General features: G+C 41.1%; 1 protein-coding gene across 1 annotated transcript in view; it reads left to right on the forward strand.

Moving 5' to 3' along the window:
* Positions 1-16,144, forward strand: part of LOC126252621 (protein enabled homolog) — a 149,313-nt gene that overhangs the window by 11,075 nt on the left and 122,094 nt on the right. Inside the window, exon 2 of the mRNA XM_049953522.1 lies at positions 11,542-11,645. Coding sequence (XP_049809479.1) covers positions 11,542-11,645 — 104 coding nt within the window. The remainder of the gene's footprint in view (positions 1-11,541; positions 11,646-16,144) is intronic.

Below are 16,144 nucleotides of genomic sequence, written 5' to 3' on the forward strand. Positions count from 1 at the left end.
CGTTAAGGGGAAACAAGAATCATCCCTGCACAGGTCACCAGCGCTGCACGCCAAGCACTCACAGCTAGAATCATCATCCTAAGAAATCGGTCACATATATATTTTATCCCTGTGCTTACAACTAAATGTTAAGATCGCGATCTCAGTTGAATGACATTCGACAATGAGCGAAGTATCAGAAATACACCCTGTTGATGGCTGAAGCTCTGGAAAGCTGTGGATAAGCAGCAGCCAGCAGCAAGTCGCACTCTTAGCTCACTTATTTGTTTTATAGTTTAATTTTAATTTCTTTGCTTGTTATTGGGTACTTGCATAGTTTAATTCACAAATTTCGGGCGTATTATAGTATTTGAGAGTTGTAGCATCGCGTTTTAGTGCCCGTATAGTGTAAATTCGCGTAGTCGTCAGTCAACTGTTTGTTTTGAACAGCGTGTGAGATAAAAGAGAGGAAAAAAATTGTTAGGAATGGATAGGGACTGCGCCTGTTGTGTGTGGATTCAGGGGGAATTGGCCACAGTCCGTAAACAGCTGGAAGCTGTGTTGGCCGTGGTCGACAGGCTCCAGGCTGTCGCCCTGGGCCGCGGTGACATTGTGACACCCAAAGCGAGCGCCTTGGCGCCTCTGGAACCTGTAGCATCGCCTGGGATCTCTGATGCCACTGCGCCCTCGGAGTCATACGTCCCTGCCGGTCGACACTTGCCTGACGGTGATTGGCAAACTGTGGCAGGGTCGCAAATCCCTGGGCGGAAGGCGAAAGCTGGTGCTGGCCGCAAGGCCTCCGTAACAGGTTTGAGGTACTGCCCACTGCTGAAAGTACTTCTGAGCCAGAAATGGTGGCCTCGCCTGTTCCGGCAGTGGCCGGTCTTCCTGAGAGGTCCGGACAAGCGCAGAGGGTGGGATTGCTTGTCACTGGGAGCTCCAATGTTAGGCGGGTGATGGAGCCCCTTAGGGATATGGCGTTAAGGACGGGAAGAAAACCGATGTGCACTCTGTGTGCATACTGGGGGGAGGCATCCAGGATGTCGAAAGGATCCTTTCGGATGCCATGAAGGATACAGGGTGCAGCCAACTGCAGGTGGTAGCTCATGTCGGCACTGATGACTTGTGTCGCTATGGATCGGAAGAGATTCTCTCTGGTTTCTGGCGGCTATCTGAGTTGGTGAAGACTGCCAGTCTTGCTAGCGAGATGAAGTCAGAGCATCGTCGACACGACCGATTGCGGACCTTTGGTACAGAGCCGAGTGGAGGGTCTGAATCAGAGGCTCAGACGGTTCTGCGACCGTTTAGGCTGCAGATTCCTTGACTTGCGCCATAGGGTGGTGGGGTTTTGGGTTCCGCTAAATAGGTCAGGTCTCCACTACACACAGGAGGCGGCTACACAGGTAGCAGGGGCTGTGTGGCGTGGACTGGGCGGTTTTTTAGGTTAGACAGTCTCGGGAAAGATCAAAAAGGGCTCCAGTCTCAAAGGGTGCAGGGCAAAGAAACGACGAGAATCGACCAAGCAACAGTCGGTATTGTAGTTGTAAATTGTCGTAGCTGTGTTGGGAAAGTACCACAGCTTCAAGTGCTGATAGAAAGCACTGAAGCTGAAATCGTTATAGGAACTGAAAGCTGGCTAAAGCCGGAGATAAATTCTGCCGAAATTTTTACAGAGCCGCAAACTGTGTTCAGAGAGGATAGATTAAATAAAGTAGGTGGTGGTGTGTTTGTGTCTGTTGGTAGTAGCCTATCTTGTAGTGAAGTTGAAATAGATAGTTCGTGCGAATTATTATGGGTAGAGGTTATACTCAACAGCCGTACCAAAGTAATAATTGGCTCCTTCTACCGTTCCCCCGACTGAGATGATATAATAGCTGAACGGTTCAAAGAAAAGTTGAATTGCATTACAAATAAGTACCCCACTCATACAGTTATAATTGGTGGAGACTTCAATCTACCCTCGATTTATTGGCGAAAATACATGTTCAAAGCCCATTGGAAGACAGAAAACATCTTCCGAAAGTGTGCTAAATGCTTTCTCTGAGAATTACTTCGAACAATTAGTTCATGAGCCCACACGAATTGTAAAAGGTTGCGAAAATTCATTTGACCTCTTAGCCTCCTAATCTAATAGAGAGCGTCATGACGTATACAGGAATTAGTGAACACAAAATAAACGCAAAATATATCTGTTTAAAACAGCAGATAAAAATTCGCTTGATGCCTTCCTAAGAGAGAGTCTCCATTCCTTCCAAGCTAATTATGTAGGTGTAGACCAGATATGGCTCAAATTCAAAGATACAGTATCGACAGCAATAGGTAGATTCATACCGCATAAGTTAATAAGAGACGGGACTGATCCACCAAGGCACACAAAACACGTCAGAACACTGTTGCAGAAGCAACGAAAAAAGCATGCCAAATTCAGAAGAACGCAATATCCCCAAGACTGGTTAAGTTTCACGGAAGCTCGAAATTTAGTGGGTACGTAAATGCGAGATACTTTTAATAGTTTCCACAATGAAACATTGTCTCAAAATATGATAGAAAACCCAAAGAGATTCTGATTGTATGTAAAGTACACCAACGGCAAAAAACAGTCAATACCGTCAGTGCGCGAAGGCGATGGAAATGTTACCGATGATGGTGTCACAAAAGCAGAGTTGCTAAATACAGTTTTCCGTAATTCCTTCACGAAAGAAAACGAAGTAAATATTCCAGAATTCGAAACCAGAACAGCTATTAGCATGAGTGACTTAAAAGTAGATATCTTAGATGTTGCAAAACAACTCAAATAACTTAAGAAAGGCAGTCTTCCGGACCATATGGTGTACCAATCAGGTTCCTTTCAGAGTAAGCAGACACAATACCGCCTTTCTTAGCAATCGTATACAACCGCTCACTTGACGAAAGGTCCGTTCCTTAAGACTGGAAAGTAGCACAGGTCACACCAATATTCAAGAAAGGAAATAGGAGTAACCCATTGAATTAAAGACCCATATCACTGATCTCAATTTGCTGTAGGATTTTGTAGCATATACTGTACTCGAACATTATGAATCACCTTGAAGAAAATGACTTATTGATACATAACCAACACGGATTCAGAAAATATCGTTCTTGTGCAACACAGCTAGCTCTTTATTCCCATGAAGTAATGAGTGCTGTCGACAAAGGATCTCAGATCGATTCCATATTCCTAGATTTCCAGAAGGCTTTTGATACCGTGACTATTAATCAAATTGCGTGCATATGGATTATCGTCTCAGTTGTGTGACTGGATTCGTAATTTCCTCTCAGAGAGGTCACAGTTCGTGGTGATAGACGGTAAATCATCGAGTAGAACAGAAGTGATATCTGGCGTTCAGCAGGGTAGTGTCATGGGCCCTGTGCTGTTCCTGATTTACATAAATGATCCAGGTGATCATCTGAGCAGCCCCCTTAGATGACGCTGTAAATTACCATCTAGTAAAATCATCAGACGATCAGTTCCAATTACAAAATGATTTAGAGAGAATTTCTGAATGGTGCGAACAGTGGCAATTGGCACTAAACAAAGAAAAGTGCGAGGCCATCCACATGGGTGCTAAAAGAAATCCGATAAATTTTGGGTATATCAATTCTACTAAATACCTAGGAATTACAATTACGAGCAACTTAAATTGGAAATACCACATAGATAATATTGTGGGGAAGGCAAAACAAAGACTGCAATTTGTTGGCAGAAGATGCGACAAACCCACTAAAGAGACAGCCTACATTACACTTGTGCGTCCTCTGCTGGAATATTGCTGCACGGTATGGGATCCTTACCAGGCAGGATTGACGGAGGACATCGAAAAAGTGCAAAGACGGGAAGCTCGTTTCGTGTTATCGCGCAATAGGGCTGAGAGTGTCACTGATATGATATGCTAGTTGGCAGTCACTGAAACAAAGGAGGTTTTCTTTGCGGCGATATCTATTTACGAAATTTCAATCACCAACATTCTCTTCCAAATGCGAAAATATTTTATGACACCCGCCTATATAGGGAGAAATGATCATCATAATAAAATAAGAGGAATCAGAGCTCGATCAGAATGATTTAGGAGTTCCTTTTTCCCACGCGCCATTCGAGAGTGTAATTGTAGAGAAGTAGTATGAAAATGGTTGGATGAACCCTCTCGCAGGCACTTAAGTGTGAATTGCAGAGTAACCATGTAGATGTAAATGTAGAAATAGAAATATCAGTACCATTCTTATGAGTTGACATACTCTTCCCTTTTCTATCACAGTACTCGGCGTCAAATCCTTACGTATGGATATAGTCATTTCCTTTGCCTGATGCTCAAGGCGAACCTATCATGCACCCCTAATTACTAAGTATCATACTTCATCAATAACTGATCGCTGGCGATACGAAATAATGCTGACCGAAAATCAATGATGGGTGGACCTGTCTCATAAATTTTTCTTGCGAGTGCTAACACTGTTTCTTAGAAAAAGAGGTTTAATCGTCTTACAAACCGCCAGATGTTAAATAAAAAGCGATCCCAACAACTACTCTATGTTACTGTCACAAGCAGCCTTGGGTCTACATGTGAACACAAGTATCCATGTTAAAAGCTACATCGACTTTATAAATCCACGTATGGCATTCCCGACGAATCATGTGGTTTTTCGAGACAAATACCGAGATGGTGATCGCCGGAGTGTATATTGTCAGACCAGCAGTCCAGTTTCACGTAGCCCACGATGCAACCTCGTCATAAAATCGCTGAATTTTGAAAGTGATTCGTCTAAGCAACCCCTCACGCCGCTGCCACTAGATATTTCCTCAGTATATGTAACGTATTCTGTCTCAATACCATGTCAGAGGTTCTGCGATATATCCAGAGTTATAGGTGATGACTAATTCAGGAGGATCACAACCAGTAGTGATTGAGGTCATAAGAAATGTACACTAGCTTTTCAAATGTCTAGTGCTACACTGTCCACTAGAAATGATGTCTGTGATTTGGAATCAAGTCTTCCCATTCAACCACATACATGCATTGGATCTTATGGAGAAGTCTTTCAATGATTACAGCAATAAGTGAATCATATTCCTGGCACTCTCATATCTCGAAGTGAGTCATCTTCCTCGAACCTATCTGCTACAGTAAAATTCACACCTCGTTTTAGGTAGCTCCTATGCATCTTGAAACTACCCCTCAGACTCTGCACTATCATCCCTGCAGCTTTGCGCACGTGATCGTACCAATGTAAGTCGGATTTGAGTAGGGGTCGCAGGAAAACTACATCTACCACCTTCTGTAACCCGTGTAGAAACAGGCGAAGCTGAGTTACTGTGACAGAACTGTGTTTTGACCATTTGACGGAAACGAAGCCTGCTCCTGCAACACGAGGTAGTATAAAAGACGGTATGGGAAACGGGGGAAGGACGTGGATTTTGCTACTGCATTGTGGTGCTTCTCCAAACTACAAGCAGGTACTACAGATCCACGTCCCTCAGGGCCCATTCACGTCTAACGCCCCAACATTCTTTAATCGTTATTCTTTTCCATCCGCCAAAGAAAAATTATGAACTATAAAAGCTCCACTGACGTCATCTGATAGGGAACTCATAAGATTTTTACTGCATCACTCTCCTCCCATATATCGAAAACAAATACTGCACGCATACTGGCATTGAGCACAAGTGACGATCCTATTAAAAATACAGGCATTGATCTACTGCACAGACCAGTTGAAAGTTTCATCATCTGTACTGTAGGAAGATGACCATATCCCGCAGACCATACTGTAAGTCGCAAGAGACACTCCCTGTGACCCTGCATCGTTGTTTGAAACATTGTTTTTTTTTCTCCTGTAACACGCTTTGTACACTGTTTTTTTCTCCTGTAACATGCTTTGTACACGGCTACACATGTTTCTTTTCCACCATGACTTCGAGGTCTGTGTCAGGTTCTAATCTGAATTAACACATTCTGATACATTGCCTCTCACAGAAAACTAGACATTGCACTGTGTAAATCAACTTGTTACTCTGGCTACCGTAACGTGCCACACACACAAGATGATTTTAAATAAAAAACAGTTACAACTTTAGGAAACTCGAAAAGTTTGACGGCGTTGTGGAGAGTTTCCAAGGGCATCCTTTGTGCCAGGACATAGGAGTGTCTACAAAATGAATCGAACAATATGGAGGCAAGGTATGTACAGAATGTTTTGAGAAAGCAAGTGTTCAAAGACAAGTTGAAGCAGACCATCCATCTCTGGCAGGGATGCCGTCACTCATCTGCCACTGTGGCATTAGGACATCTCCAGACCTGTAGCTGTAGGATGCCGAAAATTCTGGCAATTTTTTTCTCATCTGTAAGACAGCGCTTCCAATTCTGTTTGCGTAATTTTTCTGCTTCATCCCCCCTCCCCCCCTTCCCCGCCATCCCTCCCCCCCTTCCCCGCCATCTGTGCCTACAGAGTGCTGTCTTTCCAAATAACAAAAATCATTTTATGATTAACGGTGTTTTCGCGAGCATGTCTAAGCTTTTAGCGGTGAGAACGTTTAACGTTTCTGAGACGTATATTGATAGCAGGACGAACATTTCGCGCGATGCGTCAGTCACACTGGGTACACGTGAATGGCTAGACGCAGCTCGCATGTCCTATTAGGATCGCTAGGAACAATGCATCCTGCGCTATTCTGTGATGTCAGTATCCGCAGGTATCGCGTCAGCAATGGTAAACACACATGGTGCCAAGAGGCGTCTCGCGTATGGGACTGGCGTGAGCGTGCCTTGGAGTTCTGTGATGTCAGTATAACAATCGAAAAACTCTGTGTACCCAAAAATAGACCCAACTCTCACCTACTCGCTGTAGGCAGGAGCAGCTTGATAACGATGATTCACGCAGGCCTGCATCCAACAGTGGCTTGCGGCGGCGACGACGCATGCGCTCTGTCGGAGTATCTGCACTCTGCAAATAGGTCTTCGCTCCTGTCTGATCGCATCAGCAATGATGCCTAGGAGATCACAGATTTCGAGAAGAATTTCTGAGGTGTCAGATATGAAAGGGTTGCCGCCGCCTCATGCTTGTGGGGCTGAACGGGCACCTGTGCGTGGCTTGGCAGCTGCCGGTGCATCCTGACTTCTGGGAGCGTGTGCCTCCTGTATGGTCCAGTGGACAGGGGGCAGCAGGCGGTGCCTGTGAACGTTGTTTGTATGTCTGTTGCTTTATTTTGCAAGCATGTCTGTATATTGTGCTATACATTATTTAGACAGTTTATGAGTTGATTTCATGTCTGCACATCAGTATACTGCATTATTTAAGAGGAGTTTGCATGTCTGTGTGCTGTGTACTGAAATTATTTCGGTAATTTAGGAGTTGTTTGCGTGTTTGCTGAACATTATTTCAGTAATTTACGAGTATTTTACAGGTCTGTAGGCTGTGTGGCGTGACCCCAAGCATGTCAGAGCATGTGTTTTATATCAATATGATAAATATACTATCTAAAATCCATCCCTAAATAAATTGCTCCAAAATAAATAAAGTACACTCCTTCCTCTCACCAGCAGCCCAGCACAGGTAAGTCATTTTCTTCTCTAGACAGCCATCTTGGGTTGCGCCGTGGAATGGATGACAGTGCTCTCTGCTGGCAGTACTGTGTACTACGTCAGTTGGACTGCAGACCCCATGGTGACCACACTGTTTCCCTCCATTTTCCTCTGCCATGTTGTAGTACGTCACGGAATGAATGACAGTGCCCTCTGGTGGTGGTACTGTGTACTAGGCCAGTTGGTGTCCGGACGTCATGGTGAATATACTGGATAGCTGTACTGGATCAAATTGTTTAAATAAAAATTGCATGCAAAATAAAGACTTATGTCCTGCACAGGCAGGGTCCTTTTCCCACCAGTACCTAGGAAGAGGTGGTGGTCAGGTGACTTAGGTTAGTGGAGGTAGCCCAAGTGACCTTTGTTTGCACCATTTTCTTATGTTATAAGACATGTGTTTCATTGTCCTGATGGAATTCAAACTTCCCACCAGTTCCTAGGAAGAGGTGGCAGTCAGAGGACTTAGGTTAGTGGAGGTAGCCCAAGTGACTTATATTCCCTCCATTTTCTTAGGTTAAATGGGGTGTGTTGCAGTGTCCTGGTGGAATTTGAACTTCCCGCCATTTTCTGGGGGAGGGGAGGGGTTTAGGTTAGTGAAAGTAGCCCAAGTGACCTATTTTCCCGCCAAAATCCGCCATCTTGGATTACTTCACGACCACCATCTTGGATGACATCATGCACTGTGTCCAAGTCTACAGGCCGCCATCTTGGATATATCTGGCAACAATGGAAAGTGGGGCAACACCTTCTTTGTTCCACTACTCACCCCCTGTTAGCAGCACAGTTGTGAAAACAGGTCTGGAAATGAAGATTATGGAGCGTGCAAGTGAGAAAGGTTGTTTCTTTCAATCTTCTTGTTGCTACTTTATTAGTGGAAAATCCTTCCCATTTTCTCTTCTTTACTCAACTTGCTGCAGTTTGCAGTTCACCCACAGATGCTGACAGTCATGGTCACTCTTTGAATGGATGCCTTTACCTGGCTTGAAGTTAGCTAGTTAGTTCATCTCTTGATAAACTATATGATGTGAAACATGTCATCAGAATAGATGTGGACGAAGTTGTTAAGAGCAACTTCTTTAATCTATATTTGAAAACAATTCTGCTATCTGTGAGATATTTTATTTCCCTGAGTAGATTGTCAAAAAGTCTTACAGCTGCATATTTTTCTCCTTTCTGTGCCAAAAGGTTGATGGGTAATGCAAAATTTTTCTTTTTAGTGAATATCTCTGTTACTCTTAAAAGGATTGTTGTGTAACAGGTTGATAGGGGAAGGTATGGACATTATTAAATACTCGTATTTCCTCCATTGATGCTTCCTTGCTTGGTTACACAACAATGCCTGTATCACCAGCTGAAAAATACACTTAGCTTGTAACTTTCCATATTTCCTTGCCATCTTCGAGACTCGTATTCTTCAGCTTTATTCTTCGAAAACTATCTCAGAAATATGGAATTTGATATATGTAAAAATATAAACGCTTTTAATAAAACTGCTTTTGGAAGGTGGTGCCATGGTACCCATGACCCCTCCCCTCCTCCAATCTTCCCACACTTCATCCACGAACAGAACATGAAAAAACCTTAAAATGCACGATAAAAAGTATCAAAAGATTTCAGTGTAACTTTCTTAAAACTTTTTGACAGGAAAAATGAACTGGAATCATCATTTGGCTATTTCATTCTGATTCTGTTGGTAAATTTCTCAACTCGCTTGCAGCAAGGTAGCATGACCCTGTTTGATAACATTTTTATGGACAGTACTCAGGTTGAAACCTTTAAATAGCTACACAGTTGTTAATGATCTGTCTACTCACGATGCACAATTAATGGAAATGAACAATGTAGCACCTTACAGCTCCAAGGCTAGTTCATATCAAGCAGTGTGACTTATCAATCAGAACAAGATACAATGTTTTGAAGAGTAAGTTAAAAGAGGTAGTATAGGATGAGTTTCATACAGTAAGAGATACCAGTGTGAAATTCAGTACAATGTTTTAAAAGAGTAGGTTAAAAGAGGTAGTGTAGGATGAATTATATATAAAAAGAGATACCAGTGTGAAACCCAGTATATTCCATAGTTAATTTGTATCGATATTTGAAAGTAGCTTTCCTTAAAATTTATCAAGAATGTTCATTGAGAAAACAAGTAAGCCATGGATAACTAAGGCCATTAAAATTTCAGGTCAAGATCTGACGTTACTTGCATTCTCCAGAAAATACCATAATATTTTAAGGAAAGTCATCGAAATGTCCATAAGCATACATGCTTACACAGAAATTAATAATGCAGAGTATAAAGTTAAAAGTATATGTGACATTGTGAGGCAAGAGACAGGACAGGGATTCAGTATATAAATGCCGCAACAATTAACGTAAATGATAATTTTGCGAACTATAATTCACAAGTTTAAAGTATTTTTAACGGTCACTTTCTAAATGTAGTGGCTAAAATAAGATTAAGTGTTTAATTTGAAGAAACAAGAAAATATTTTTAAAATATCTTTCCATGAAACTTTATACAATTACAAGCAGCCCCGATATTCTTTACTGAAATTTATACAATTATAAAAACTCTAAAAAACAAAACCTCATATGATGCTGATGGAATTTCAATCAGAATTCTGAAAAAATTTTCTGCCTCATTAAATAATGTCCTTACAGATCTATGCAATGTATCACTGGCACAGGGTATTTTTCCAAACAAATTAAAATATTGTCGTTATACCTCCTTATAAGAACAAACAATTAAGTTCAGCTCCTTTTCTCTTTGTGTAATTACTAATCTTGGGAAGAAACGGGTCAACCTCTTGACATATTTTGCATATTTACACTTTGTAACACCATATAGAATAATTTTTTGGGATAACTCATTACTGATCGCACAAAAGCTAGCAGTAAAAATAATATGCTGTGTTCGTCCACAGTGTCATGTAGGTACCTGGAAATGGAAATGAGCGCATGGCATCGTTGGCCCCGAGGCCCCATCTGGGGAAGTTCGGCCGCCAAGTGCAAGTCTTATTTCAGTCGATGCCACATTGGGCGAACTGCGCGTTGGTGATGAGATTGAAATGATGATGAGGACAACACAACTGTTTCAAAAAGTTGGGTATTTCAACTACCCCATCAAAATAGATGTATTCGCTATTGAAATTCGTTGTAAATAACCCATCACAATTTCAAAAGAATAATGATAAAAATGATCTTCATTACTCACTGTTAAAGCTGTCAGCGGGTCAGGAAGCAGTTCAATTTGTAGCAACAACAATTTTTGATAATTTGTTTGACCAATACCATAAAACGTCTGACAGGTACAAAAGCAAGTTTAAATCTAGCGTAATATCGTTTCTCCTGAACAAGTCTTTCTAGTTCATGGATGAATTTTTATGTAAAAATTGGTAGCCTGTTAAAAAGTTAAAGAAACCATCTGTGTTGGATTGGGTTCAAGAACATCGGACAGCAGCTGGTCGATGAAATGTAATAATACTGTACCAACAGTTTTGATTGTTTATTAGGCAACCAGTTTAGACAGTCCAATCATGTCATTTTGAAGCCTGTTGCATGAATGACCACTCGTGCATCTATAAGTCAAGGCACTAATAATCGTACTGTTGGTACAATATTATTACAACATTGTTGAAAGTTGCATGTTTTGACTAAAAAGTTGTATGTTCACTAATGTTAACAGTAATCATGTACACATGTCCTATAAACTTACTCATTCCATATCATCAACAAGAGAATCGTTCAAATGATCTACGGAACTTGTAACTGACTATCATGTACCACACATTTTGCAGTGTGTCTCAGATCATACTTTCGGATGTCGATGCGGAAAAATAAGTACTGTTTACGTAAAACGAAGTTCTTTATTGTGAGATCAAGAGGAATAGGTAACAGTTAAAAGTAGACAGACGACACCACCTGCTCCGTGTCTGATGCGCGCGCGATGCTTTTGTCTGTGTCGCAGTGGTGGACGTATACGGAGAGTGGAGCGGCCCGTGCGCCGCCATGGTGAACCTACTGCGGAAGATCAAGATGGAGATTGGCGGAGACATGCTCGTCCTCGCCATAGTGAGTACACAGATTTTTTCTCCACGATTCTTCGTAGTAGACAATTCCTGCTTAATATGCATACGATCCAAGATGTTTTCCTCTTCTGTATCATCTGCATGAAGTTACTCTCCTCTCCTGTCCTGCTCAACACCTCCTGATTTCTCATTTTGCCGATCCATTTCACTTTCTTCTCCATAACCACATTCCAAAACTACCCAAATATGTTTGTTCTTTCTGTCTGACTGTCCTTTTTTTGTTCTTTCTGTCTGACTGCCCAGGTTCAGAACTATAAGACACCACAATGCACACAAAAGATTTGGCGAACCTGTTCCTAAGTATAAGGGGAATGCTTCTGGCTCTCAGCAAGCCTTTCACTCTCCCCAGAGCTCTCTTTCCCATGGAGAGTCCTCATCTCGCTTTCTCTGTACAACGTCTACTGGAAGTTATCAAGTTTCCCAAATGCTGGCATCACCGAACCTGTTCTAATACCATTCCATTTAGTGATATATCAATTGTGTCGTCTTCTTTTCCGATTCTCATCACTTTGGCCTTGCCTCCGATCAGTTTCATTACAAAGTCTTTAAGCACCCTTACAATATTATCCACCATTTCCTGGAGCTCTTCCTCCATTTCTGCTAGTACAGTCTTATCATTAGCGTACTTGACAGTTTTTATTCTTTTTCCTCCCACTACAAGTCATTTTTATTTTTCCAAACCCTTACTGATTCACTTTTCACCGTATACATTGAAAAGCGCTGGTGACATACAGCAGCAAGCCTGTCTCACACCTCTTCTAGTACCCAACTCTTCATTTTCATCTTGTTCTACTCGAACAACGACTTTATGTCCCGTGTAGAGTTGCTTTGCGAATCTTCTATTCTTCCAATCTATCCCCCTACCTTTCAGAATCTTCAGTAGCATACTCCAGTCAATTCTGTCAAGTACTCGTTCCCAAATGGCAAAACAAACATAAATTTTTCTAATCGTCTCCAGAAATCTTTCTACCATCATCCTCAAGACACCCAATTGCATCTGTGGTCCCTCTTGCTTTTCTAAATACGAACTGATCTTCTTGTATATTCCCCTCTATTTTCCTTTCTTTTCTTTTCAGCACTATTCTGGCCATAGTCTTGGTAACATGGCATATAAAATAATTGTCATACAATGTTTACATTGATTGAAAATTAATTTATTTGGCAAGGGAACCATGATGGTCTTAAGGAGGTCTTCACCTCACAATCTGTGAAGAGCTTTTGGATCGCGCAAATGAGAAAGAGATGTTCATTAAGAGAATCGTAACTGGTGATGAGATGCGAGTCTACGGATCTGATGTTGAGACCTTAGTTTTGGGAGGTTTGAATAAATTATTGCCTGGGTACGAACTTCATGATTAACTGGCCAAATGCAGTTTTCTTTTTATCTTCAGTTTTACTTTTTGAATTGGTATCAAACTTTAACAACACTGTTCATTTAAATATTCTGAAATTGTTGGTTGATTGATTAATTTGGGGGAGGGGACCAAACAGCAAGGTCATCGGTCCCAGCGGATTATGTAAGGATGGGGAAGGAAGTTGGCCATGTCCTTTCAAAGAAAATGCCACACCATTTGCCTGAAGCGATTTTAACAGAACTTTTCCATAACTTCACAAATTATACATTGCATGATCTGAAATAAACTAAACACATTAGAACAACTGGATATTGCTAGTATCACTGCCCTAACATGGAGAAAAAAATCAACTGACTGACTGAAAGCTGTGTCACCCAAACATATGCCCTATGAATACAAGAGCAAAACATTGTAAGACCTTTTTTTGTCGTCTACATAACTGAATGTATAATTAAAATTAAGATTTCCCACAATATGTTTGATACAGCATAATACCTTAGAGAACAGAGGAAAACTTTTGATATAATTACATTGTTGGTTAGTGTACATTTCCAATTTGAGAATCACTGAAACAAGATGTCCAAACAATCACATTGGAACAATTCCTAATTATGTTTTAATTATAACATTGTTTTATACTAAGGCTTAAACAGAATCTTTATGTGGTGTAAATGTTATTGATTAACACTTATGAAATGAACAATTAAGAAAACACGATGTGAGGAACTGATGATATGCCAATCTTCCTGGAATATTCTATGACAGTAAATTTGCATGAAATTAAATGAAGTGATAGCCAAAACTATGTCTTCATGACTGAAAAATAATTTTAAAAAATTCATATTCAGATGGAAACAGTGGACTTGTTAACCATTACCTATAGTGTATGTGTTGTTCTGTACAAGTGTAGCATGTAGGATTATTCACCGTCAAAATATCGACAATTTCATAATGTTGTTTCCTGGTCTGCCATGTCACAATACAAATGGCGGCTCTGACCATGGGTGTACCCAGTAAGTGGCAGGGAGGGCAGTCGCTGGTTCCTCCACCACCTCTCAGAACGTGGCTGGTAGAATGTGCACCTACAGACATTTGTCATGATATCTCAAAACTATTTCGTCATTTGCTCATAAATAATTGTCATCCACCCAAAGCTGTGACCCTGGGCTCACTTTTGACCACTATCACCAATACACTGTTGGCCACGGCAGTTGACTCTGGTGACTATGGTTTTCTGCATAGTGATGAACTCACCTCTTGACGCGGTAGCAAGTGCTAAGCCCAGGGCCTGCTTGTCATCAGAGATGGAATATTCCATGAGCTGGGTACACACTACCCACCTGCATTCGAATGTGCTGCTACTGTGCATCTGGAGCACCCTGTACCACTGTCATGCCGATGACTGGCTGTGTTGGTCATGACCGTATTTTCTATTAAGAAGGGAATCATTTTACTATTTTCAATAATACTTAAATATAGATGAGTACAATTCATAATTGAGTCTGTATAGTTCAACAATGGCAAGTTGATTTAAAATCTCAAGTAGACTTTCTTTCACTTTGTTTGGCAGCAAGTTCTGAACAATGTGAGTTGCTCCATCCAGTTCTCTGAATGGTGTCATGCATTCAGATTATACATCTCGCTTATCATATGGTCAAACTACAGTCATAATTCAGTTTTCCTTTCAAAATCTGGATTCTCTTGAACGTAACTTAATATAAATGTTTTTGTACTTGATATTAAACATTTATTTCGTATAATGGAACATTTATGAGTATGAGTTATGTGTTTGCTACCATAGTGAGTAAAATAGATATGTCCTTTTTTCCAGTTTGAGACTTAGATATTTGAAAAAGATGGCGGATTTCAAATACAGAACATGTATGGGTCGTGTGCGAGGATACAAGTTCAAATATGTTCAACAAGGTGGGAGAGGTCAGTAGGTGGCAACTTAAAAATATTTCTGGATGTACTCCAAGCCCATGTCCGCTTAGTGACTGCTGTCCAGAGTGATTGCTGGTGTATATCTTCAGGTGTCATCCGGCTCAGGTCTTTCACACTGTCCCCTGAATTAAAGAACACTGTGACCTTTCGTGCTGCCATCTTTTGTCACCGTTGTCGCCATTGTCTTGTGTATGGGGATTAGGCACCTGTCTATACCGTCTTCACAAAGTCTGCGTCCATCGTTTCCTTGGTCAATCTATGTTCCTCCTTCCTTTCTTTTTGTAGTTCTAGATTTCCTTGGCCAGATTTCCCTCTCTCATCTTCTTTCCACACCTGTATGTATATTCAGTTATTTCTTCATTAGTTGCAAAAATGGTTCAAATGGCTCTGAGCACTATGGGACTCAACTGCTGTGGTCATTAGTCCCCTAGAACTTAGAACTACTTAAACCTAACTAACCTAAGGACATCACACACATCCATGCCCGAGGCAGGATTCGAACCTGCGACAGTAGCAGTCGCACGGTTCCTGATTGCGCGCCTAGAACCGCGAGACCACTGCGGCCGGCCATTAGTTTCATCTACTTTCAAATCACTCCTTATTAAATCTCTTGGTGTGCAGCCCTTCACTCTCGTTGAGAACCTCATCGCTGCTGCTCGTATTTTACTATCATCTTTCTTTTCATTTATCCAAATTCTGCATCCTTATAACCGAATGCTTTTGCCATTGTTTTATAACATTTAATTTTTGTATGTCTTTTGGTTTTTGGATATGTGCTCTGTTTCTTGTTCCACACATGGCTTGAACTTCCTGCAGCTTTTCATCTATCTCATTATGTGTCCATATATGCTGAAAGATTACCACCTAGTGTTCTACTGTAAGACAGTCAGCCTTTGCTAATTGACAGGTGTGCCCCTAATATTACTGCACATTATGTACCATGGCTTAGAATTTGACTTTAATTATTTCAGTGAACAGGCCCAAGAAATTATTTGGTGTATGAGTCAATGTAACCTCTATTGCCATTGTTTTATAACATTTCATTTTTGTATATCTTTTGGTTTTTTGGATATGTGTTATGTTTGTTGGTCCAAATATTGCTTGAACTTCGTGCAGCTTTCCATCTATCTCCTTATCTGTCCATATATACTGAAAGATTACCATCTGAGTCTTCTATTTTAAG

This window comes from Schistocerca nitens, chromosome 4, assembly GCF_023898315.1.
Source record: "Schistocerca nitens isolate TAMUIC-IGC-003100 chromosome 4, iqSchNite1.1, whole genome shotgun sequence".
Classification (NCBI taxonomy): Eukaryota; Metazoa; Arthropoda; class Insecta; order Orthoptera; family Acrididae; genus Schistocerca; species Schistocerca nitens.